This window comes from Oncorhynchus masou, chromosome 33 (assembly GCF_036934945.1).
Source record: "Oncorhynchus masou masou isolate Uvic2021 chromosome 33, UVic_Omas_1.1, whole genome shotgun sequence".
Taxonomy (NCBI): Eukaryota; Metazoa; Chordata; class Actinopteri; order Salmoniformes; family Salmonidae; genus Oncorhynchus; species Oncorhynchus masou.
Window position 1 is genome coordinate 29,362,466 of NC_088244.1, and position 23,296 is coordinate 29,385,761.

At 45.2% G+C, this 23,296-nt stretch overlaps 1 protein-coding gene across 10 annotated transcripts in view; it reads right to left on the minus strand.

Annotated features, from left to right (window-relative positions):
* The window catches only part of LOC135528211 (ankyrin repeat and SAM domain-containing protein 1A-like), a 118,239-nt gene that overhangs the window by 38,078 nt on the left and 56,865 nt on the right, over positions 1–23,296 (minus strand). For 6 of the 10 annotated variants that reach the window (XM_064957145.1, XM_064957146.1, XM_064957143.1 and 3 more), the window contains 5 exons: positions 23,170–23,232; positions 22,239–22,368; positions 20,682–20,728; positions 17,343–17,460; positions 8,344–8,852 (listed from right to left, as the gene is read on the minus strand). In XM_064957145.1, coding sequence (XP_064813217.1) covers positions 8,344–8,852; positions 17,343–17,460; positions 20,682–20,728; positions 22,239–22,368; positions 23,170–23,232 — 867 coding nt within the window. The remainder of the gene's footprint in view (positions 1–8,343; positions 8,853–17,342; positions 17,461–20,681; positions 20,729–22,238; positions 22,369–23,169; positions 23,233–23,296) is intronic. The other 4 variants (XM_064957147.1, XM_064957139.1, XM_064957140.1 and 1 more) reach the window with 3 other exon arrangements.

A 23,296-nucleotide genomic window follows, 5' to 3' on the forward strand; every position in this document is an offset into this window, starting at 1 on the left:
TGTGGCAAATAAAGTTTGATTTGATTCAACCTGGGAATTTCGGTTCCCTCAATCCATAAAAGAAATTGTATTGTATTGTATTGTATTGTATTGGTGAAGAGGGGAATACCTGGTCCAATCCACTTCAGAGGCTGCAGGCCTTGACAGGCAGGTCTAATAGACTGTGAAAGGTTGAGTAATTACATCCCGATCTGAGCTGCGGATATAACAGCCTTCTGGTTCCTCAGTGTAGATTATAGACCTACACACGACCAAGACGGCTTCTCACTGGGACAGATACTCGTGGCGAAACTCAGCACAGACTAGAGAGTTAATATCGGAGAAGAAGAACAATAGCTGCAGCGCTGTGTGGGGTTTTACAGATTGAATCCATACATAGACCGAGAGAGTCTCCCATTGTGAGGGGCTCTAGTCTCTATGGGCAGCATCTGCCTGATAGAATGACCAAATGGGTCACAGGTCAGCACAGTGTTAAAGGTCAACAGCTAAGGAGGAAGGGGGTTTGCTGCCAGGTGGGAAGGGGGTTGGTCAGAGTGATGCAAAGAAAAAAATGGAGAAAGAGAGAAGGGGGAGAGAGAGCAGAGAGGAGAGACCAATCAGAGAGCCTGAACACAAAGACAACCCCCTCTAGACTACATTGATGCATGCACAGCAGCTATCAGCAGTCCCCAGAACACTTGATAAATCATGGTAGAACAGTTCTTTCCAATGTCAAATCAAAATCAAATTCAAGTTTATTGGTCACGTTCACAGACTTGCAGATGCAGCGAAATGTTTGTGTTTCTGGCGCCAACAGTGCAGTAATGTCAAACTTGGCTAAGGGCTAGAAAATGGCACCATCTTGCCATCAATGACTTGCAAACTTCATATTAATGTCTTCCACTATCTCTGAAGTAGAGGTTTTCACAGATCCACCTGTACCCGAATAACCGAGAACCGATCCGGGACCCGAGTAGGTCCGGATCCATTGTTCTAAATAAAGTCACGGGTCTTTGTCGGATCTGTTTTGATTGTCATTGGTCTCGGGTATGTGTAATTTTAACTTACTTGTCTGGAAGGACCCATATAGATCCGAACGTGACTGCTGCAGTAAAGAGAGAAATTGTATCATGTATGCTGCTGATTTTTGCTTTTGTTGGCCAATCATAAGTCATCAAAGCAGCAATAGGCTACAGTCATAGAGCCTCCGTGTGGGCCAAAAGTTGGGAGATATCTAATCAATGGAAGATGGAATTAAAAGTTAAAAAGGGAAGAATAGACTACGACAAGCCAGAGTCGACAGGTAGGCTGCTACATTATATTCTGAATGGAGTTGACGTTTCAAGAGAGGTAGCACATAATCATAGCTGGGTGATTTATCATCCACTATGGCAGCTATTAGTCTACTATGGCGCGAGTCGGCTTGGTTGGTTGCTGTCTCTCCCTCCCTCCCGTTCTCCGTGTCACTCGCACACACTCCCGATAGCCGACACAAACAGCATGGTTCCTGCTAGAGCGTCACCTCTCTCTACCTCCGTTCCCTGGCACTTTATCAGCTCCGGCTTAAAACATGTTATTTTCTGCTGCTTCCCTCACTCGGATCAGAGAGGACCAGGTCTGGATCCGGATGGGAAAGCATATTGGGTCCGGATGGGAAAGCCCCATGTCCATTTCAGAACGGATCCAACTTTTTGGCCCTGTGATGGCCTCTACTCTAAAGCTCAAATCTGCACAACAGAATGGAATTCAACTACAGAGGGCAACTCCCAAACATGGTCCAAACTATTTAAAAAAAGAGAAAGAGGAGAATGAGCGTCCTCTCTATCCCCCAGCCACTCAGCAAAGAGTTGGAGTCCGTTAAATATCTTCAGAGGATTGTCTGTTCTATAGCCTACATCTATAGTAGTGATGGGGGAAAGAAAATCTAGAGTTACATATCGGGATATTCTTTTGCACGAGATGTACCCGCAACAAAACTCTAGTACTTCTGTTGATTTTTTTAAATAGGGAGCCAATTTGTTTTCAGCATTTTTATTTCCATGACTGATCTAAACTTTCCTCATCACACTCTTGTCCATTCCAGCAGACATATGGTGAGCAATATGTTAGTGTACAGAGTCCCCCGCTGGCCACCCCCGGTGATGACACACCATATAGAGTTGGGTTTGATCTGAGCAGCATGAGGGATTCAACGCTCTTATCATCCAGGGTCTCCAACGCTCTCATCTCAGGCACACAGAGAGTCTGTGAAAAGAGCTTAACCATCACTAAACAACCAGAGTTTACATTCAACATGCCAACAGATGCAGAACAATATCTTAGCAACATGGATACAATCCCAAAACACAGCCTGTGGAGTTTAAAATGCCACAGAAAATAAACCTTTAAAGTTCTCGTTTGCTTTTCCCATTTTATACTCCAATTTCAAGCAAATGAAATGCAAAAGCAAATATTTATCTGGAAACTAGGCCTATCTTTAAGGGGGCAATCAGCATTTGCTACATCCATTTTTAGACGTATAAATTAATTATATATACCCATTGATTCTTGAAGAATATAACTTATGAGCTTCATGAGCTTAGTTCAACTGTCACACTCCATGAGAACCCAAAATATAAGCTGGTTTTACGCCAATGTTTGTAAACAAACACCAATCTTTTTGATATTATGGATGGGTCAATCCTTGCATCCAGGAATTTCTATGAATTTGAGAGTGATCACACTTCTCCAGCCCCATCACACAGCTTTTTATTGAAACAGTGGTGGGGAGGCAATTTGTTTTTGTTATAACTGCTGATTGGCCCTTTAAAGAAAGATCTACACAACACAATTTATCAACCCTATTAATGGCAGGTAAATGAAAAGACGTATGAGCTGCGCTGTGTAAATCAGATAATTGATACTCACAAAGGCTGGCTTCATAGTGGTTATTGGATCCGTGGTGAGCGGGACAGAAAACGAAGCAAAAGTGAAGTGGGCTGTTAGATGACTGCCCTCTTCTCTAGCGTGTCAATACGTCTCTCTCTCTCTCTTCTCTTTCTCTCTCCCCTCCCATCTGTGGGTCTACTCTAACTGGCCCACACAATGTGCCCCCTGGATTGTCATGTTCAATCTGATCCCAAGACCAAGACAAACCTGCATTAGCATGCGCCTTAAACACAAGCACACACACCCACCCACCCTGACACACACAGCATAACAGATACACACACCCTTAAATGCAGGCACGTAGGCCAAGACCTCATGCAAGTCAAATCTCCTTGTCTCCTTGCATATAGAGGCAGGCTATAGTTTTGTGTGTGTGTGTGTGTGTGTGTGTGTGTGTGTGTGTGTGTGTGTGTGTGTGTGTGTGTGTGTGTGTGTGTGTGTGTGTGTGTGTGTGTGTGTGTGTGAGAGAGAGAGAAAGAGAAGAGGGTGTAAGAAAAGGAAGAGTTAGCAGACCCAGACACACAAAGAAATAGCTTTTTTGGTGTCCTGGGACCCCTTGCCCACACGCTGTCACACAGCTCAGTAGAGTGTTCCAGAGCAGCCAGCCGTGACCAGCAAGATGGCCGCCTGCACCCGTTAGCCGGGCTGCTTCTCTCATTCGCACAGCAACAGAGAGAGAGACAGGAGAGGGAAGGAAACAGCAATAGAGAAAAGGGGAAGAAAAAGTGCCCTACTTTCAGAGGATCGGCCATTCACAGACTTGTACAAATACTAAACAAAAGGGCAAGGAAACTTCTAAAACAACCAACCTGTGTTAGATTGCCTGCCTGCTGCTTTCATTTGCATTTTCCATGAATGGTGTGGTGCAATGTACTTTCCTGACTGATGTTTTCTTGAAAGGAGAAACATATGAGAGAGAGGCACAGTCTGTGTGCTTCAGTTCAGATCTCTGGGAATCAGAGCTAATTAATATTAACCCAGCTCCTCTGGGACTACAATAGGTTGAAGAGTACTGCAGGATTTTTAATATTCTTCTCTTTCAATCACCTTTTTCATCTCGGGACACACTTTCAAAGAAAACTGTAGAATAGATGATGTGTCAGGTGTACTGAAACCCAGGGCAACACTTCCTGGGTGACAGAGAACCGCAGCCCTAGTAATAGTCCACCCACTCCTAGTGAAAGAAAAATGGATGAACTATTCAATAGACTTAAAAAGTCAATGAATAATCATGATGACGAGGACATCAAAAATGCAACAAAAAAAAAAAATGAATTATTTCTTGCCACATAAAATAACTTGCATAGGCTACATGCTAATCCGTGTGATGCGTTGAAAGGCAGCACTGGGCTGTTATCTTGAACACTGCAGCTCAGAGCTTCTGCATTATGTGGTTGAGCAAAACTGTCAACAGTGTGGCAGCTCTTCGGGTTGCTACACCACAAAGAGAGATCCTATCTGTCCAGCTGACAGTCTGCAGGCTGAGGGGGTGACAGAGAGAGTGACAGGGAGCCTATGCATACACCCACAAGAAGGAAATGATGGGTGTTGCCTGCCTGGGACACGTCAGGTTCTGTAGGAACAAAGATCTTTGGTAACCGACATGAAAAGTGTCTGAGACAGATATCCAAAGACGCCACGACTTAAAAGGTGGTACAATAACTCAAGACAGATCAGGGCATTCAATAGCCCAGAGAACCTAAACGAGGCGTCCTCCCACCTAGCAGTGGTGGGAAAAGTACCCAATTGTCGTATTTGAGTAAAAGTAAATATACTTAAGTATCAAAAGTAAAAGTACAAATCATTTCACATTCCTTATAATAAGCAAACCAAACAGGGCCTCTCTCTTTTCCCCCTTTCCTTTTACAGATAGCCAGGGGCACACTCCAGCACTCAGACATCATTTACAAACTAAGCATGTGTTGAGTGAGTCTGCAAGATCAGAGGCAGTACTGATGACCAGGGATGTTCTCTTGATAAGTGTGTGAATTAGACCATTTTCATGTAATGCTAAGCATTCAAAATGTAATGAGTACTTTTGGGTGCAATGGAAAATATATGGAGTAAAAAGTAAACATTTTCTTTCGGAATGTAATGAGGTAAAAGTTGTAAAAAATATAAACAGTAAAGTACAGATACCCCAAAAACCTCCTTAAGTAGTACTTTAAAGTATTTTATACTTAAGTACATAACACCCCTGCCACCCAGGTTGCTAATGAGTTGCTAATCAAACGGTTGGTAATTACAGCATAGTGTCTGATCCGTCTCCTGTCTCACTCATAATTATATTATCAGGAGGCTATACAGTAGTCTCATATTGATGAACGTTTCAGCCGGGGAATTAACCATTCAAGCAGCAAGCTGTTTCAGTCTGGTGACCATTACCCACTTGGGCCTGACAGCTCTACACTAGAGGAAGAAGAACCTTAGTGATCGTCGTAATACAGCCTGCTGGAGGTGACTGGAATGACAGAACACTTTGAGCTAATGGGAAAAAGTTCATTCCACGCATCTTCTGGTGGACGGTTCACTTTGAGAGAGCATGCAAGTCTTGTTAGTCAACTGAAGTAACTTAATATCGGAAAACGACGCATCTACTTGGAAGGTGAACTCTGAATGACCTTGACGACGGTTGTGAAGCGGACCGTTCAGAGCAAACATTTCAACAGTTGCTTCATGAAAGTAGGGTTTACGTAATCATGTCTTACAGCGGTCTTGTCTTACAGCGGTCTTGTCTTACAGCGGTCTTGTCTTACAGCGGTCTTGTCTTACAGCGGTCTTGTCTTACAGCGGTCTTGTCTTACAGCGGTCTTGTCTTACAGCGGTCTTGTCTTACAGCAGTCTTGTCTTACAGCAGTCTTGTCTTACAGCGGTCTTGTCTTACAGCTGTGCAAACAGAATTTTATGAGTGGGGTCATCGTTCAAAAATATGTTCTCTTCAGGTCATTTTCACCCTCCACTCTGTCAGAGTAAAATAGTATTTCTAGATGAGGGCTATTAAATAGGTGAGTATTTTGAGGAGAGGTGTTACTGGCTCAGATAAACCGGGTTTTGAGATAATGATCTGTGGTTCAGTTCCCTGAGTGGTGGTGTGTCACACTTACTGACTGCCCCCCCAATTCCTCTCTACAGCTGTCGGCTATAATACTGGGGCGGAGTCGGAGTCAACCCTATTCCCTAGGCCTATATAAAGCCCTGGCCAAAACTAGTGCACGATATATAGGGAATAAGGTGCCATTATGGATAGAGCTTTCGCCAAGCTGTTGTTATCATTCCCCTCAGTTGAGATGGAGGCGGGACACAAAAAGGTTCTACTTGGGGTCGATTATCAATTATTTTGGATGATGGAACAAAAACAACTCTCTCCTGCTCCGCCACCCCTCCTGGCGAGGTCAGGAAAAGGGGTCCTCTATACTGAACAAAAATATAAAAACGCAACATGGAACAATTTCAACGATTTTACTGAGTTACAGTTCATATCAAGGAAATCAGTCAATTGAAATAAATTAATTAGGCCCTACTCTATGGATTTCCCATTACTGGGCAGGGGCGCAGCCACGGGAGGCCCACCCACATGGGAGACTGGCCCACCCTTTGGGGAGAAAGGCCAGGCCAATCAGAATTAGTTTTCCTCTACAAAAGGGATTTATTACAGACATAATACTACTCAGTTTCATTCGCTGTTCGGGTGGCTGGTCTCAGACGATCCCGCAGGCGAGGAAGCCAGATTCGGAGGTACTGGTCTGGCGTGGTTACACATGGTCTGCAGTTGTGAGGCTGGTTGGACGTACTGCTAAATTCACTAAAACGACGTTGGAGGTGGCTTATGGTAGAGAAATGAACAAATTATCTGGCAACAGCTCTGGTGGATATTCCTGCTGTCAGCATGCCAATTGAACACTCCCTCAAAACTGTGGCATTGTGTTGTGTGACAAAACTGCACATCTTAGAGTGACCTTTTATTGTCCCCAGCACAAGGTCCACCTGTGTAATGAGCGTGCCGTTTAATCAGCTTCTTGATATGCCACACCTGTTAGGTGTACGGATTATCTTGGCAAAGGAGAAATGCTCACTAACAGCAATGTAAACAAATTTGTGCACAACATAAGAGAAAAATATGCTTTTTTGTGCATATGGAACATTTCCAGGATCTTTTAATTCAGCTCATGACACATGGGACAAACACATTACATGTTGTGTTTATATTTGTGTTCATTATAGAAGTCTACTGCTGTGTAGGACACTCAAGGTCGGGGGCACACAGGCAGGCTCTGCACCGGCCACCTGCATACTAACCACAGAAAAGATGAGCCAAGATATCGACCCCACCTCTAGAGTTGTGTAAAGGAACACCAACTGACCGCAGAGCAACGTGATCTGGTCACTGTGTAGAGGCTGCTACTTGAGCCCCTGGCTTACTCTCTCTGCCTGGCATCACAGATGCATCATGGCATGATTCTGCCACAGACAGAACAGGGGAATAGAGTCATGTGGAACTGTAACATTGACAGTTTGCAGACAATGGATTTAAATACTGAATCATTAAATAGAGGGAAGTGTAAGGTGGATTCAACGATCCATGCAGATTGCATCTCAAAATGACATAATGATGCAGTTACATGCATTTACAATTTGTTGCAGAGAACAATTATTGTAAATGGCTCTATTTTAGAATACTGAATGGAAAGAGTGTGTGTGTATTCCAGGCAGCTCTATAAACAGTGTGTCCATTTCCAGGGGAGCTCAGGTTAGGTTGGAGTGTAACGCCATGGCAACCCGAGGAGCCGGGGTCAGTCCTGAATGGAGGAAAGAGCTGCAGCTCAATGGCCCTCTCCTCCTCTCACTTTCCAACCTTTTGTCTCGGCCTATCTCTATCCTGTTACTTTTTCCTCTCTTCCTCACTTTATATCCGCATCTTTTGGTGACTTCTAATCGCTCTCTTCCTCTCACCGGCTCTTTATTCTTCGTTATCTGCCCCTCTGACAGGCTATTTCAGTTCTGAATGGTTGGATATATAAAATCAAGAAAATGATCTTCTCACCGACAGGATGACTTACTGCAGTGATAGACCGGGTTGGGTTCCTATTCCAGCAGGGTTATTATGCAGTTCTCAGGCAGAACATGACAGATATGAATGATTTCATGAAGGAGAGCTAACTTGGCTAAAGAGAGGGATTTGTGTGGATATCACTCATGCATGCCTAATGTTCCTGACGGTAGCAGCTAAATACAGCGTAACCCCTCCAACTCTGTCTGGAAACTCCATGATGAGATCTAGAGTCACTTCAGACACTATGGTATAGAATTCCCCCTGGATTCCTGGCCTATAGTGCTGGTGGGCCTGAGTTCTTTCTATGGTAGAGGGCATGTAACTGTATCAACAGCAACAGCCATATAATAACATCTAACAAACTGACAGTGAGGCTGAGCTCTTACCTCGTCCCATTCAGAGGCGAACGAGGGCGACTTCTCCAGCCTCTTTTTGGCTGCGCTGCAGTTCGAGACGGACTCACTGCGGCTGCCCAGCCCTCCCTCCTCCTCGCTAGGCGGCGACACCAGCAGGTCTGAGTCCGACTTGGAAAAGCTGCGAGCCAGCTTCAAATCCCCAGGGGGGCGCATCCTGCCAGCAGGCACAGCCCCAGACCCCATGTCCCTGTCCCTGGGCTCCCCCTTGGACACGGTGGCATAGATAGCTTTGGGGTCACAGTCTGTCAGGACGGCAGACATGTCAATTGGATTGTTTGAAGGAGGCGGAGCTTCTGTTGCTTTGGCGGGTGCTGTTGGAGCTGGCGCCGGCTGTTGGCCTTGGCTGGACTGTGTCAGTACTCCACCTGGCAGGCTGCTGATGGACTCCTCCCGACAGTCAAAGACGGGCGAGGATCCGTGCAGGAGGCCTGTGAACACTTCAGGTACTGCGACCAGGTCCTGGCCGAGCAAGGAGTTATCTAGAGAGTAGAGAGGAGAGAAAGAGTTAGGTGGAGAGACTGAAGAAAAGGAAGCAGGGAGTAAGGAGTGGTGCACCCGAGGAGGCAGGAGGCCGGACTGAGACTGAGGGGAGATATCTAGCAGGGCTATTAGGAACAACGCCCACACAGCCCCAGAAACAGATCGGTGATTGTTTTCAAGTGGGCATAAGAGAGAGGGAAAGAGGGAGAGGCGGATCTAGAGAACGCTGTCCGTAGCATTTGGAGAGTTACAGAATTCCAATCCCAGCTTGCAGCCATCTGACATTTCTCTGGGTGCTTGGAAGATTGTTACATTACTCAATGCTCTGCAGTTCATTCACTTTTTCCATCCCTGTCTCTCTCGGTCTCTCAATCCCTATGAGCTAACCAGCTGCAGCCCCTGTATGAAGTCAGGTTCCACAGAAATTATACAGCACCGAGGAATCCCATAAGAAAATCAGCAGAGGAAGAAACAGGATATGAGCAAGACAACAAGCATAGTGCGGGCACACACACAAACACACACAAAGAGAGACAAACATGAGAACAAACATAACGTACTTCCTCTGCCTTGAGCTATAGTATGAAAACAATCCCTACTCACATATTCTGTACAGCTGATTCAGTTGAAAACAATTCACTTTTTACCTTACAAAAACAGGTTCTCTCTCTCACTCTCTCTCCAAGGAGCTACTGCCACCCAAGCCTGTTTTTCCGCCATCAAATCACAGGTTGAGAGTTGAGCCAGGTTGTGCCTCTGTTCCCCTTCTGCCTGTCAAGCTCCCTCCTCTGTCCCTCCCTGCTAGCTAGTAGTTCATGAGCCGGAGCTATGTTGAGACAAAGCTGTAGCTGTATGACTGACTAGCCCCACACTGGACTGACTAGCCCCACACTGGACTGATTAGCCCCAGACTGGACTGACTAGCCGCTGACTGGACTGACTAGCCGCTGACTGGACTGACTAGCCGCTGACTGGACTGACTAGCCCCAGACTGGACTGACTAGCCGCTGACTGGACTGACTAGCCCCACACTGGACTGACTAGCCGCTGACTGGACTGACTAGCCCCACACTGGACTTACTAGCAGCTGACTGGACTGACTAGCCCCACACTGGACTGACTAGCCCCTGACTGGACTGACTAGCCCCACACTGGACTGACTAGCCGCTGACTGGACTGACTAGCCCCACACTGGACTTACTAGCCGCTGACTGGACTGACTAGCCCCACACAGGACTGACTAGCCCCCACACTGGACTGACTAGCCCCACACTGCACTGACTAGCAGCTGACTGGACTGACTAGCAGCTGACTGGACTGACTAGCCCCTGACTGGACTGACTAGCCCCTGACTGGACTGACTAGCCCCACACTGGACTGACTAGCCCCACACTGGACTGACTAGCCCCACACTGGACTGACTAGCCCCACACTGGACTGACTAGCAGCTGACTGGACTGACTAGCCCCACACTGGACTGACTAGCCGCTGACTGCAGCTCCGGGAATGGAAACTCTGGGATCACTCGATCCACTCGAAAGTCTGACTCTTTGCCACAATTCTGATAATTAGGATTCGGAGTCACATGGTAAGTGTTTGTGTGTTGGAGTAGGGTGGGGGGCTGCTCTGTGCCGTACTGCCCTGTGTGTGTGTGGGTTCTCACTGCCACTCTGACATTCAGGGTGAGAGGGTCGTGGTGTTTGGTGACAGGGAAACTGGGACAGTGTCAGTGACGTAACAGCGGGGCAGTGATCCAGTCGCTCTGTTTTAGTTTTTCCTTCAGAGCAGAGGACAGATCGACCGGGACTGCAGTTACACCAAGCATTCTCTCTCAACAGGACATAGGGTTGCCAATACCATTGTCATTCAAACACCTATCAAAGGGATATATTAAACTCTATAAAGAGCTGTTGCGTTAGAGATGAATATCTGTCCAGGGGAAAGAGTAACAGTTACTCCCCCTGTAAGTCAGCTGCGTGGTGATGAATACAGCTCAACTAGGAGCTGGTACACTATGATACACTGGTACACTGTTTAGCTTACAGGCCGATTGCAGTGAGGCAGAGTACCAACGCCCTGTGCCCATCTACGCTCAGCTGCCTACTGCTCAAATAGGAAAGATATGTGTGGCAGTGTGGGCGTATAAACATATGGAGACCACAGCCAAACACCCACCCTGTCCTTGGAAGCTGGAGATTGTGAACGCCCAATGAGCAAATCGCTATGGCTCCCTTCAACAATACTCCACTGTGCTGAGCTGAGCTGGGCGATATGGCCAAAACTCCTTATAAATTGTGATAAAATGCCTGAATTGATGCAGTATCAATAAACCGAATGATACGTTTGTAAAATGAATGTGCCCCACAGTTTACTTTATTATCCTTTAAACTACTACTACTAGTGTGTACTTTTAGGAGGAGGAGGAAGGGAAGCGCTACTAAGGTACACAATAGTACATTTTGGTAGATAGAAGGTGACCTTTGGTAAAAGGGGTAAATTGGTCATCAAAAAGAAAGGAGAACGTGTCAGTTTTTAAAAACTTTGTTTCTATTGAACATACCATACTACTAAAGGCATATGAAGAGTGCCTTGGTACTTCTACTAGTTTGATGGTTGTAGCCATCAATTGTCTAATTAACAAATCACCCATATTAGCAGACTTATTTCATTTCAAACTTCACATTTCTCTAGTACAGGCTACTTATTGCAATGAACAATATCAGCAAAATGCCTGCGATACGGGATCGGTACGGTCGGTGTGGATCATTTTTCGGGTTATCGTCCCAGTTCTAGGAAGCCTTTCCTTAAACCCCCAGGACCCAGACTCCTATCCTACCCACGATTCAACGGTCTGACGGGGGCTGGAAACAATGAGCCAGTCACTGACCCCTAATGAAAGACAAACGGATATTTAGACAGCTTTTATGGAGGGATGAGGTCACTGGTTACAGAACATGTGTGTGTGTTTAATTTGGCCTTGTGAGCTGAGCGTTTTAAAAGTGATGTCATGCTAAGTCTACAGTTACTGCTATGTTTGATGTCGCAGACAGTCTGTTGGCCCTAAGTCCATTTATTTCCAGGCCCTGGAGAAATTGCTTTTCGTTACTCAGATTGGAGAGCATACTTAGCTCTGTATGTCATATGTTATAATTCAATTTAGAACTCGAGGCAAAACTATTGATATTCTAACTTCAATCTTAATGGAAGAAAACAAATGATTCCATTGACGTTATTGGAAAAGGGGCAACTTTTATGTATGCAGGTGTATAATTATGTGACAGAGACCGAGAAGGTGAATACCTTATAATGGACATTGTTGATGTAATACTATCCATTGTGTGACATATGACAGATAAATTCACTAGTCTGTGTGTTCGGGAGAACACCCAAATTCCAGTCATTAAGTGCAGGGCCAGAGAGGCAACTCTCCACAGAAGGTAGAAATCGATAAACAGATAAACATTCAGAAAGTATTCAGACCACTTGACTTTTTCCACATTTTGTTACATTACAGCCTTATTGTAAAATTGATTAAATGACTATTTTTTCCCTCAATCTACACACAATAGCCCATAATGACAAACCGAAAACAGGTTTTAGAAATGTTTGCTAATAAAGAAAAAAGAAAAAAATACCTTATTTACATAAGTATTTAAACACTTTGCTATGAGACTCGAAATTGAGCTCAGGTGCATCCTGTTTCCATTGATCATCATTGAGCTGTTTCTACATTGATTGGAGTCCACTTGTGGTAAATTCAATTGATTGGATATGACTCAGAAAAGCACACACCTGTCTATTTAAGGTCCCACAGTTAACAGTGCATGTCAGAGCAAAAACCAAGCCATGAGGTCAAAGTAATTATCCGTAGCGGTCCGAGACAGGATTGTGTCGAAGGCATAGATCTGGGGAAGAGTACCAAAAAAGTTCTACAGCATTGAAGGTCCCCAAGAACACAATGGCATCAATCCTTGTTAAATGGAAGAAGTTTGGAACCAACAAGACTCTTCTTAGAGCTGGCTGCCCAGCCAAACTGAGCAATCAAGGGAGAAGGGCCTTGGTCAGGGAGGTGACCAAGAACCCGATGGTCACTCTGATAGAGCTCCAGAGTTTCTCTGTGGAGATGGGAGAACCTTCCAGAAGGACAACCATCTCTACAGCACTCCAGCAATCAGGCCTTTATGGTAAAGTGGCCAGACGTAAGCCACTCCTCAGTAAAAGGCACATGACAGCCCGCTTGGAGTTAGCCAAAAGGCAGCTAATTTTATTTATTTAAAAAAATATATATTTCACCTTTATTTAAGCAGGTAGGCCAGTTGAAAACAAGTTCTCATTTACAACTGCGACCCGGCCAAGATAAAGCAAAGCAGTGCGACAAAATAACACAGAGTTACACATGGGATAAACAAACATACAGTCAATAACACAATTGAAAAATCTGTACAGAGTGTCTGCAAATGAAGTAAAGAGGTAAGGCAATAAATAGGCTAATAGTGGCAAAGTAATTACAATTTAGCCATTTGCTCTGGAGTGATATGTGCAGATGAATTTATTTATTTTACCTTTATTTAACTAGGCAAGTCAGTTAAGAACAAATTCTTATTTTCAATGCCTAGGAACAGTGGGTTAACTGCCTGTTCAGGGGCAGAATGACAGATTTGTACCTTGTCAGCTCGGGGATTTGAAGTTGCAACCTTCCGGTTACTAGTCCAACGCTCTAACCACTAGGCTACCCTGCCGCTCCGATGAGGGTGATGAGGATGTGCAAGTAGAAATACTGGAATGCAATCGAGCAGAAAAACAAAAACAAATATGGGGATGAGGTAGGTAGTTGGATGGGCTATTTACAGATGGGCTGTGTACAGCTGCAGCGATCAGTAAGCTGCTCTGACAGCTGACGCTTAAAGTTAGTGATGGAGATATGTCTCCAACTTCAGTGATTTTTGCAATTCGTTCCAGTCATTGGCAGCAGAGAACTGGAAGGAAAGGCAGCCAAAGGGGGTGTTGGCTTTGGGGATGACCTGTGAAATATACCTGCTGGAGCACATGCTACGGGTGGGTGTTGCTATGCTGACCAGTGAGCTGAGCTAAGGCAGGGCTTTACCTAGCAAAGACTTATAGATGACATGGAGCCAGTGGGTTTGGCGATGAATATGTAGCGAGGACCAGCCAACAAGAGCAAACAGGTCGCAGTGGTGGGTAGTATATGGGGCTTTGGTGACAAAACGGATGGCACTGTGATAGACTGCATCCAGTTTGCTGAGTAGAGTGTTGGAGACTATTTTGTAAATGACATCGCCGAAGTCAAGGATCGGCAATCAATTCACATATGGTGTCCAAGACACAGCTGGGAGCTGAGGGCGGTCTATAACAACCTGCAACAGTGAGGGACGTATTTTTGGAGAGATGGATTTTTAAAAGTAGAAGCTCGAACTGTTTGGACTTAGACCTGGATAGTATGACAGAACTCTGCAGGCTGTCTCTACAGTAGATTGCAATTCCGCCCCCTTTAGCAGTTCTGTCTTGACAGAAAATTTTGTAATTGGGGATGGAAATTTCAGAATTTTTGGTGGCCTTCCTAAGCCAGGATTCAGACACGGAGGGACAAAAGGGTTGGCGGAGTGTGCTAAAGCAGTGAGTAAAGCAGACTTAGGGAGGAGGCTTCTGATGTTAACATGCATGAACCCAAGGCTGTTACGGTTGCAGAAGTCAACAAATGAGAGCGCCTGGGTTAACCTCTACATCACCAGAGGAATAGAGAAGGAGTAGAATGAGGGTACAGCTTAAGGCTATAAGAACTGGTCGTCTAGTTCTTTGGGAACAGAGAATAAAAGGAGCAGATTTCTGGGTGCATTAGGATAGATTCAGGGCATAGTGTACAGACAAGGGTATGGTAGGGTGCGAGTACAGCGGGGGTAAACCTAGGCATTGAGTGACGATGAGAGAGGTTGCATCTCTAGAGATTGAACTCTTTGGCCTGAATGCCAAGCGTCACGTCTGGAGAAAACCTTGCGCTATCCCTACGGTGAAGCATGGTGGTGGCAGCATCATGCTGTGGGGGTGTTTTTAAGCGGCAGGGACTGGGAGACGACTCAGGATCGAGGACCTCAGACTGGGACGAAGGTTCACCTTCCAACAGGACAATGACCCTAAGCACAAAGTCAAGACAATGCAGGAGTGGCTTTGGGACAAGTCTCTGAAAATGCTTGAGTGTGCCAGCCAGAGCCTGGATGAACCCGATTGAACATCTCTGGAGAGACCTGGATATAGCTGTGCAGCGACGCTCCCCATTAAACCTGACAGAGCTTGAGAGGATCTACAGAGAAGAATGGGAGAAACTCACCAAATACAGATGTGCCAAGTTTGTAGCGTCATACCCAAGAAGACTCAATGCTGTAATCGCTGCCAAAGATGCTTCAACAAAGTACTGACTAAAGGGTCTGAATACTTATGTAAATGTGATATTTCAGTTTTTAATTTTTAATAAATGTGCAAACATTTCTAAAAACCTGTTTTTGCTTTGTCATTATGGGGTATTGTGTGGTAGGGTAGCCTAGTGGTTAGAGCGTTGGACTAGTAACCGAAAGGTTGCAAGTTCGAATCCCCGAGCTGACAAGGTACAAATCTGTCGTTCTTCCCCTGAACAGGCAGTTAACCCACTGTTCCTAGGCCGTCATTGAAAATAAGAATTTGTTCTTAACTGACTTGCCTAGTAAAATAAAAAATAACAAAATATTGAGGGGGGTGGGAAACGATTTAATCCATTTTAGAATAAGTCTAACAATAAAATGTGAAAAAGTGGTCTGAATACCTTCCTAATGCACTGTATGTGGTTTTCACAAAATAGATATGCCCTAAGACCTTAGCATATCTATCTAGTGATGCTAGCCTCTCATGTATGTGTTGATAGTCATGGGATATTGTTATGACTATGGCGGATAACTTTATCACTATGGGGTATGTGAAATCTTACCAAGCATAATGCACTATGCATGCTAAGATGCCTGTGAAACAGGAAGCATGTGGAATCTATTGGACATCTTCTGAGATTCCTTCCTGCTGAGGAAGGCAAAGTGTGTGTGACAGGTGCTCTGATCCCTCTCTGCTGCTGACATAGTATGCCTCCATCATACGAATCAAATCGGATTTGACACATGCGCTGAATACAAAATGATCTTACCATGAAATGCTTACTTACAAGCCCTTAACCAACGATGCAGTTTTTTTTTTCAAGACAATATTATAATGCTTTAAAAAATACAAAAATAAACAAAAGTTTTAAAAAGTAACAATAAAAATAACAATAACAAGGCTATATACAGGGGGTACCGATACCGAGTCAATGTGCAAGGACACAGGTTAGTCGAGATAATTGAGGTCAAATGTACATGTAGATAAGGGTAAAGTGACTATACATAGATAATAAACAGTGAGTGGCAGCAGTATAAAAAAAGGGGGTCAATGTAAATAGTCCGGGTGTATGGTTAACTGTTCAGCAGTCTTATGGCTTGGGGGTAGAAGCTGTTAAAGAAGCCTTTTGGACCTAGACTTGGAGCTCCGGTACCACTTTCCGTGTGGTGGCAGAGAGAACAGTCTACACACATACACACAATATGGAGGGGGAGAGACGTGACGGGAGGTGGCTGAGAGTAGCAGGGTGCGTGAGCAGAGCCCTAATTCCCATCCCTGAGAGGCAGCTGCTTTCAGATGGAAATGGAGAGGGACTGGGCCCACTTCTATTTCAATTAAGAGTCCCCAAACAGCACACATCCATGTCACAGAAACAGCATGCTTAGTGGCTATGTGTCGGTATGTGTCTGTGTTCTGTGTACGATTATTAACTGCTTGGACATGTATGAGTCTTCTATGGTGTGAGAGAACAGGAGAACGCAGCAAGATAAACAAAGAACTAGAGGGAAGAGAATGAGAGAAATTGTCCCATCATCTCATGATGCTTTACTAGTACTGTATTAAAGTAAGTAGGCGGGGGTTCTTAGATAGGAATATGGTCAAATATGATCATGCATTCTGTCCCATGTGACAGATCAAACTAGTTTTCTGCAGCTGACTTGCCATTGAATGTCAATCAATCTGTTCTAAACAAGCATAATCCAGACCCAGAGCTGCTGAGCCTCTGGAATTTCCAGGCAGCACTAATCCAACCCGACCAATCTCACGCTGCAGTCAGACGCTAATACATTTCTCACATTACAGTTAGAGCAAAATGCATGGGTTATGTTTGGCAAAGTCAGGCTTGTTCCTCAAGCAACTTTACTCTCTCCTTTGGCTCCTCAGAGTCCGAGAGCACAGATTTGCTCATGACCTGGGGGTATAGCAGGGGTATAGCAGTGAGTAATTACTTCTGTAAGATTCGGTTTTGGGGCACTGTGGTTCAAGGCCTCACAGGGTCAATGTGGAGCTAAGAAACAAACCTCCCATGCCAGGTCCCTGGCGTCCAGCAGGTAGAGCATGTGGAGGGTGTAACTCACCACCAGTGAGGCCGAGGCCAGTCCGTCCTGGCCCAACCACAGGAGGTCCGGGGAGCTTCAGGGTGTCGCCCGTCTGGCCTGAAGATCGGAGGTCACTAGGGGCAGTGGGCTTCCGCTGCTGGAGGAAACCAGTGGAGAGATGGGCACAGTGACAGCTGTGAATTACAACTAAAACCACCACCACACTCACCGCTGCCAGCACAGTGAGTGAAGTGGTGCGTTTACATTCAACAGCATCATGTGATTATGCAGAACAATGACGTCCGACAGAAGGACCAAGGATGGAAAACACATGATCCTGCCAGCATCTGTTTGTGCTAAGGATCTTAGACTTGAATGTGTGATTCAACGTTCATACGGTATCTGTTGATAATATTGGCCTGAGTCAGCTGAAAGTACAAGGACTGTTGCTGTTAGTGTATTGTGAGACTTCATGACGTCTCGAGAATACTGGAGCTTTGAGATGTGGATATCATGGCCAGCTTAGAGAAAGTAATTGTATCTGTAGAGCATGTACGGAAAACATGTATGTGAAAATGAATGGCTGTAGTATAGCCATTAACATTGATGATGATTATGAGTACATGATACATGGAATGTTAAGGCATAAATGTACAAAAGTGGGTATTCTAACTTTAAATGTACAGTCACGTGAAAAAGTAAGTACACCCCCTGGAAAGTTGTATTTTTTGGGAAATATTTTGACAGATGGACATGTAATCTTCACTTCAACACTATTGACAGAAAGGTAACCTAATTAAACTGAAATATTATACTTTGCAATAATTTATTCATCAAAAATCGACAGAAATGCAATTCCATAGTGAGGAAAAAAATGAGTACACCCCTAGCTTCAATAGCTGGTGTTGCCCCCTTTGCCTGAAATAACTTCATGTAGCCGTTTGTAACTATCTATCAGTCTTACAGTGTATCGACTGGGAGGAATTTCCCACTCTTCTTTACAGTACTGCTTCAACTGTCATGTTGGAGGGATTTCTTGCTTTCACAGCCTGCTTCAAGTCCCCCCACAGCATTGACAGGATTGAGATCTTGGCTTTGACTCGGCCATTCCATAACCCTGCATTTCATCTTTTTGAGCTATTCTGTTGTAGCTTTGTTTACGTGTTTTGGATCATTGTCCTGATGCAAGATCCATGTACGGTTCAGCTTTTTGACAGAGGGCCTCACATTCTCCTCAAGAATTCTCTGGTACAATATGGAATTCATGGTTGACTAAATGATTCCAAGTTGGCCCTCAGGCAGCAAAGCAGCCCCGAAACATAAAGCCACCGCCTCCCTCCATGCTTTACGGTCGGTATGAGGTTCTTCTGTTCAAAGGCAGTGTTTGTCTTCAACAAAGATGGCGTCTGGCATTGCGGCCAAACGACTCCACCTTTGACTCATCTGTCCAGAGCACATTGTTCCAGTAGTTTGGTCTTTACCCAGGTGTTGTCTGGCAAACATCAGTCTTGTCTTGATATTATTTTTTGAGAGCAGAGTCTTCTTCCTTCCTGAGCTCCCATTTAGGCCAAGTTTGTGCAGTCACTTTCTGACAGTTGACTCATCGAATCACTTCGATATTAATTGTGGAAAGAGAGGCATGTAGATCCCTTGATGTTACTCTGGGGTTCAGAGACTTCTATGAGCATCTTTTGGTCAGCTCTTGGGCTGAATTTGGTGGGACGACCTCTCCTAGGTAGATTGCCAGTGGTCTGGAATTTACTCCATTTGAAGAGGATCTGTCGGACAGTGGAACGATGTACTTCAAATTGCTTGGAAATGGATTTGTAACACCTCCCAGACATCAATAATCTTTCTTCTGAGGGCCTCTGAGGTCTTTTGATCTTTACATGATGTCTTACCACACACCCATAAGGTTGAGACCAAAACAGACCAAATTTCTAATCTTTATGGAAGGCTGGACCCTCCCCAAGGTACTATAACTATACTATAACTAATAACTTGCACCTGTTTTGGTGCACCTGATCCTAATTTTTGCCATTTTAGTTGATGGTAAAGGCAGGTGTCCAAATACGAGGGGGTAAAAAAAGACCACTTCCCAAAGGGTGTACTTACTTGTTCACATGACTGTATGTGGTTCTGTCTTTGGGCTGTTCGATTAATGTACTGTATTATGTCATGTTTTATGTTTTGTCTGGACCCCAGGAATAGCTGCTTTAGCAGTAGCTAATGAGGGTCCTAATAAAAACACTAACAGTAGCAAATCAGACTTTTACCACAGCTCTAATTCACCCCACACTCTGATATTAAGTGAAGAAAGCGTTCCAGTGATTGCTTCCATTACCGCCGCCAGCGACAGTTGCCGTGCATCATCATACCTAATATGGATGATAGCCTCAGATGGCTGGCTGTTGATTAGAAGGCAAAGGACGCCAGCCAGCCAGTCACTGAGACTTGTTTTTTATAATTAGGCAGCAAACGGACAGTCTCTCCAAAAGGGAATAAAAGCGATGTGATTACAGTTTATAGGAGGAGAAGGCAACGCAAATAAAACCTTGTGGCAGCTAACTGGATAATAAAAATGAAAAGGCAGTATAAATAGATACGATAGGATCATAAATAGAAAGGGCAGCTTCATAGGGACCTCGAGTTACATCTCAGGAAAAGAGTAATTAAAAGAGATGGAGAGCGGAGAGGAGCGAGGGTGAGGCTGTAAATCTCCAGGAGTCTCAGGGGCCAGGGTCGGCTACAGAGTCACTAAACAGAGAGATTGACAGAGGACCTCGGTCATGGAGCCATATTGCCTGATGAAGTACCTGTATGTGGAGAGATTTACACCTCCCATGGAGCAGCACCATACAGGGAAAATAAATGTTTAGAGAAACATGTCAAAGCATGTGGAGGAGCCAAGGGACCTTTCCTGTAGCCCTTTGTCAATGTCGTGCTCTGGATCAATGTCGTGCCCTGGGTCAATGTCGTGCCCTGGGTCAATGTCGTGCCCTGGGTCAATGTCGTGCCCTGGGTCAACGTCGTGCTCTGGGTCAACGTCGTGCTCTGGGTCAATGTCGTGGCCTGGGTCAATGTCGTGCCCTGGGTCAATGTCGTGCCCTGGGTCAATGTCGTGCCCTGGGTCAATGTCGTGCCCTGGGTCAATGTCGTGCTCTGTGCCACTGAGAGGAAAGTAGTGTGTGACTGACGGAAACATATGTAGCTAGCTGGCTGTAAATAAACTTGTTGTTCGTCAGTGTTCCATACTCTGAGCACATTCAAGCAAGAGCCTGCTGTTGGAATCTCAATCTCTATGGTGACTCAGATGACAGATTGCATGGGAAATAGATGGAGGGATGAGAGAAGGAGGAGAGGCACAGCAGGTCATACCTGAGGTAGAAGACTGTTGGAAGACTGTTGGGAGGTAGCGTTCTCATCTGGGGAGACAGGACAGACAGCAGTTAGTTAGGTCACCATGAGTAAGGCAGTCAATTAATATCATATAATTTAATTTCTATTTAATTCATCTCAAGATTTCCGGGGATGATATTATACAAAGTTAATAGGAAAGGGAAGTACAATAAAGATAATGTTTTATACACATGGTAGTATGGGTAGTGTTGGTGACCATGGTCAGACGAACTTCAGACAGCCATTTTAAAACAGAGAGAACAGCTGCCGATGAAGCAGCCATCAAAAACAAACCTTCCTCCAACCAACTTTAACATCTTTTTGTTGTTGTTATATTTTTTCTCCTTTTTCCTCCCCAATTTCGATCTTGTCTCATCGCTGCAACTCCCCAACGGGCTCGGGAGGCGAAGGTCGAGTCATGTGTCCTCCGAAACATGACCCACCAAACCGCTCTTCTTAACACCCGTCCGCTTAACCTGGAAGCCAGCCGCACTAATGTGTCGGAGTAAACACTGTTCACCTGATGACCGAGGTCGGCCTGCAGGCGCCTGGCCCGCCACAAGGAGTCGCTAGAGCGCGATGAGCCAAGTAAAATCCCCCCCGGCCAAACCCTCCCCTAACCTGGACGACGCTGGGCTAATTATTCGCTGCACTATGGGACTCCCGATCACGGCTGGTTGTGATACAGCCCAGGATCAAACCCGGGTCTGTAGTGACGCCTCTAGCACTGCGAGAAAGTGCCTTAGAGCACCACTGGGGAAGCCCCCTATTTAAAATCTTAACAACATTACGGAGGACTGCAACAGTCTCATCCACGTAAAAGGAAACACGATTACATCAGCAATTAGACCCGCCACATTCGTTCCTATGACAATGTTTAATGACATCCTATTCATGTATTAATGAATGTGACAACAGAAACCATGGGGGACTGTTAAAACATCTATATCAACAGAGAGGGACTCCAATTAGCTGTTAATTCAATCCCCTTTAATCCAATGAAATGCGGTGTCATTCAAAAGCTAAGGAATGAGTCACCCGATATGGCATGGACCATCCTGATGACTACAAATGTTGAGGGAGCTAGCGCGCAGCATTTCACTGCTCCATTTATACATGCTGTAAACTATGTACGTGATTTGATTTTGAGTAGGATATCATACGTAAGCAGCATATTCCTGGCTCTGTCCTACTGGTGATGAGGTTAAACCATTGCTGTGTTAAGGGACAGGGTTACTACCAGACAGAGCAAAAGAGGAGGGGTTTAGGGAGCGGTTTGGAAACTGACCCCTGCTCCTTTCCAGCCCTGGTGTAATCCTGTTATGAATGAGGGGTCACACTTTGCAACGCACCAGGGAGGGCTGTGAGTGGTTGGGGTGCTGGAGAGGGGAAAGGTTAGCAAGTGTTTCTTATTCTCCAGGCTGAGGGCGCAATGTTTACTCCCACATAAACTGCCATTGGTCAGGAAACATGAAGGGAATTGGAATATCCAAACCGTTTTCTACACTCCCTGTCCCACTGTCAGTGTGTTGTTACCTGTACATTTCTGTGATGGGGGGTCCTGTGCGGACTGGGGGACTTCTGTCTGGGCGGAGAGCAGCAACTCATACGCGTGATCCGCCTCCTCCTTCCCTCTCTCATCGATGCTGCTGTTAGTGTACAGGGCCTGTAGGTCGAGGGAAGGCAGGTCAACAACACAGCCTCATTATCATTTGTATAAGGCTAATCCATACTTTTCTCAGGCTATGATGCTGGTGCCTCCTACAGTGATGTAAAAGTCCCTCCACAGCACCTTCTAATGGTTGTTGTGAGACTCTTGGCCACAGTTGTCAGCTCATGCATAGCACACTAAAGAAGCAGGAATTATGGGATATGGGGGCTGCTTAAAATAATTGATCACTTTCAGAAAATTAGCCAAAATTACCCCAAAACCACAGAGGGTGGAGTACATATATGGTTATTGTACGGCTGGGTAAACACAACCCTAGCTTTTAAGAGGACACCATTAAATAAAGGGTGTGACTAAGGGCACTAGGGTATTTAAAACTAACACCATCCTATAATCCCAACACTGGCAGTACTTTCCATGATTCCACAACAGTCTCATGATACCATGTTTACCCCCTTGTCAGCCACTGAATAGATCGAGTCCGCTCCCCCTCTCCCATAACCAGTGCAGTCCCTTTCCGCTTCACCCCCATCGCCCCCCCTCTTCTCTTCCTTCCTCTAACCAAAGCCACACTCAGATTAATATTCATGAAGGGTTTGTGTGATTTGAGCAGACACGGAGAGAATCGTCAGGAAGGTGTGGCGCCCGCAGAACCTCTGACATTCTAAGCGGCTGACTAACATTTGCTCACGCCACATGCCAACAGTGACATTCTGGATAAAGCCTATTAAAACTCTGGCCTATAGAAGTGGCAACATAGTCCTTCAAAGAGGAGCTGTAATGACCATAGATACTGACCTCTGAGTTAAGCTCCTCTTCCTGGCCAGGGGCATGCTGGGATTGGTGAGCAAGCCGGTCTTTCTGTAATTGGCAAACAGAGAATGAAATCAGTGATTGTGCTCAGACATTAGATTGACACATTATC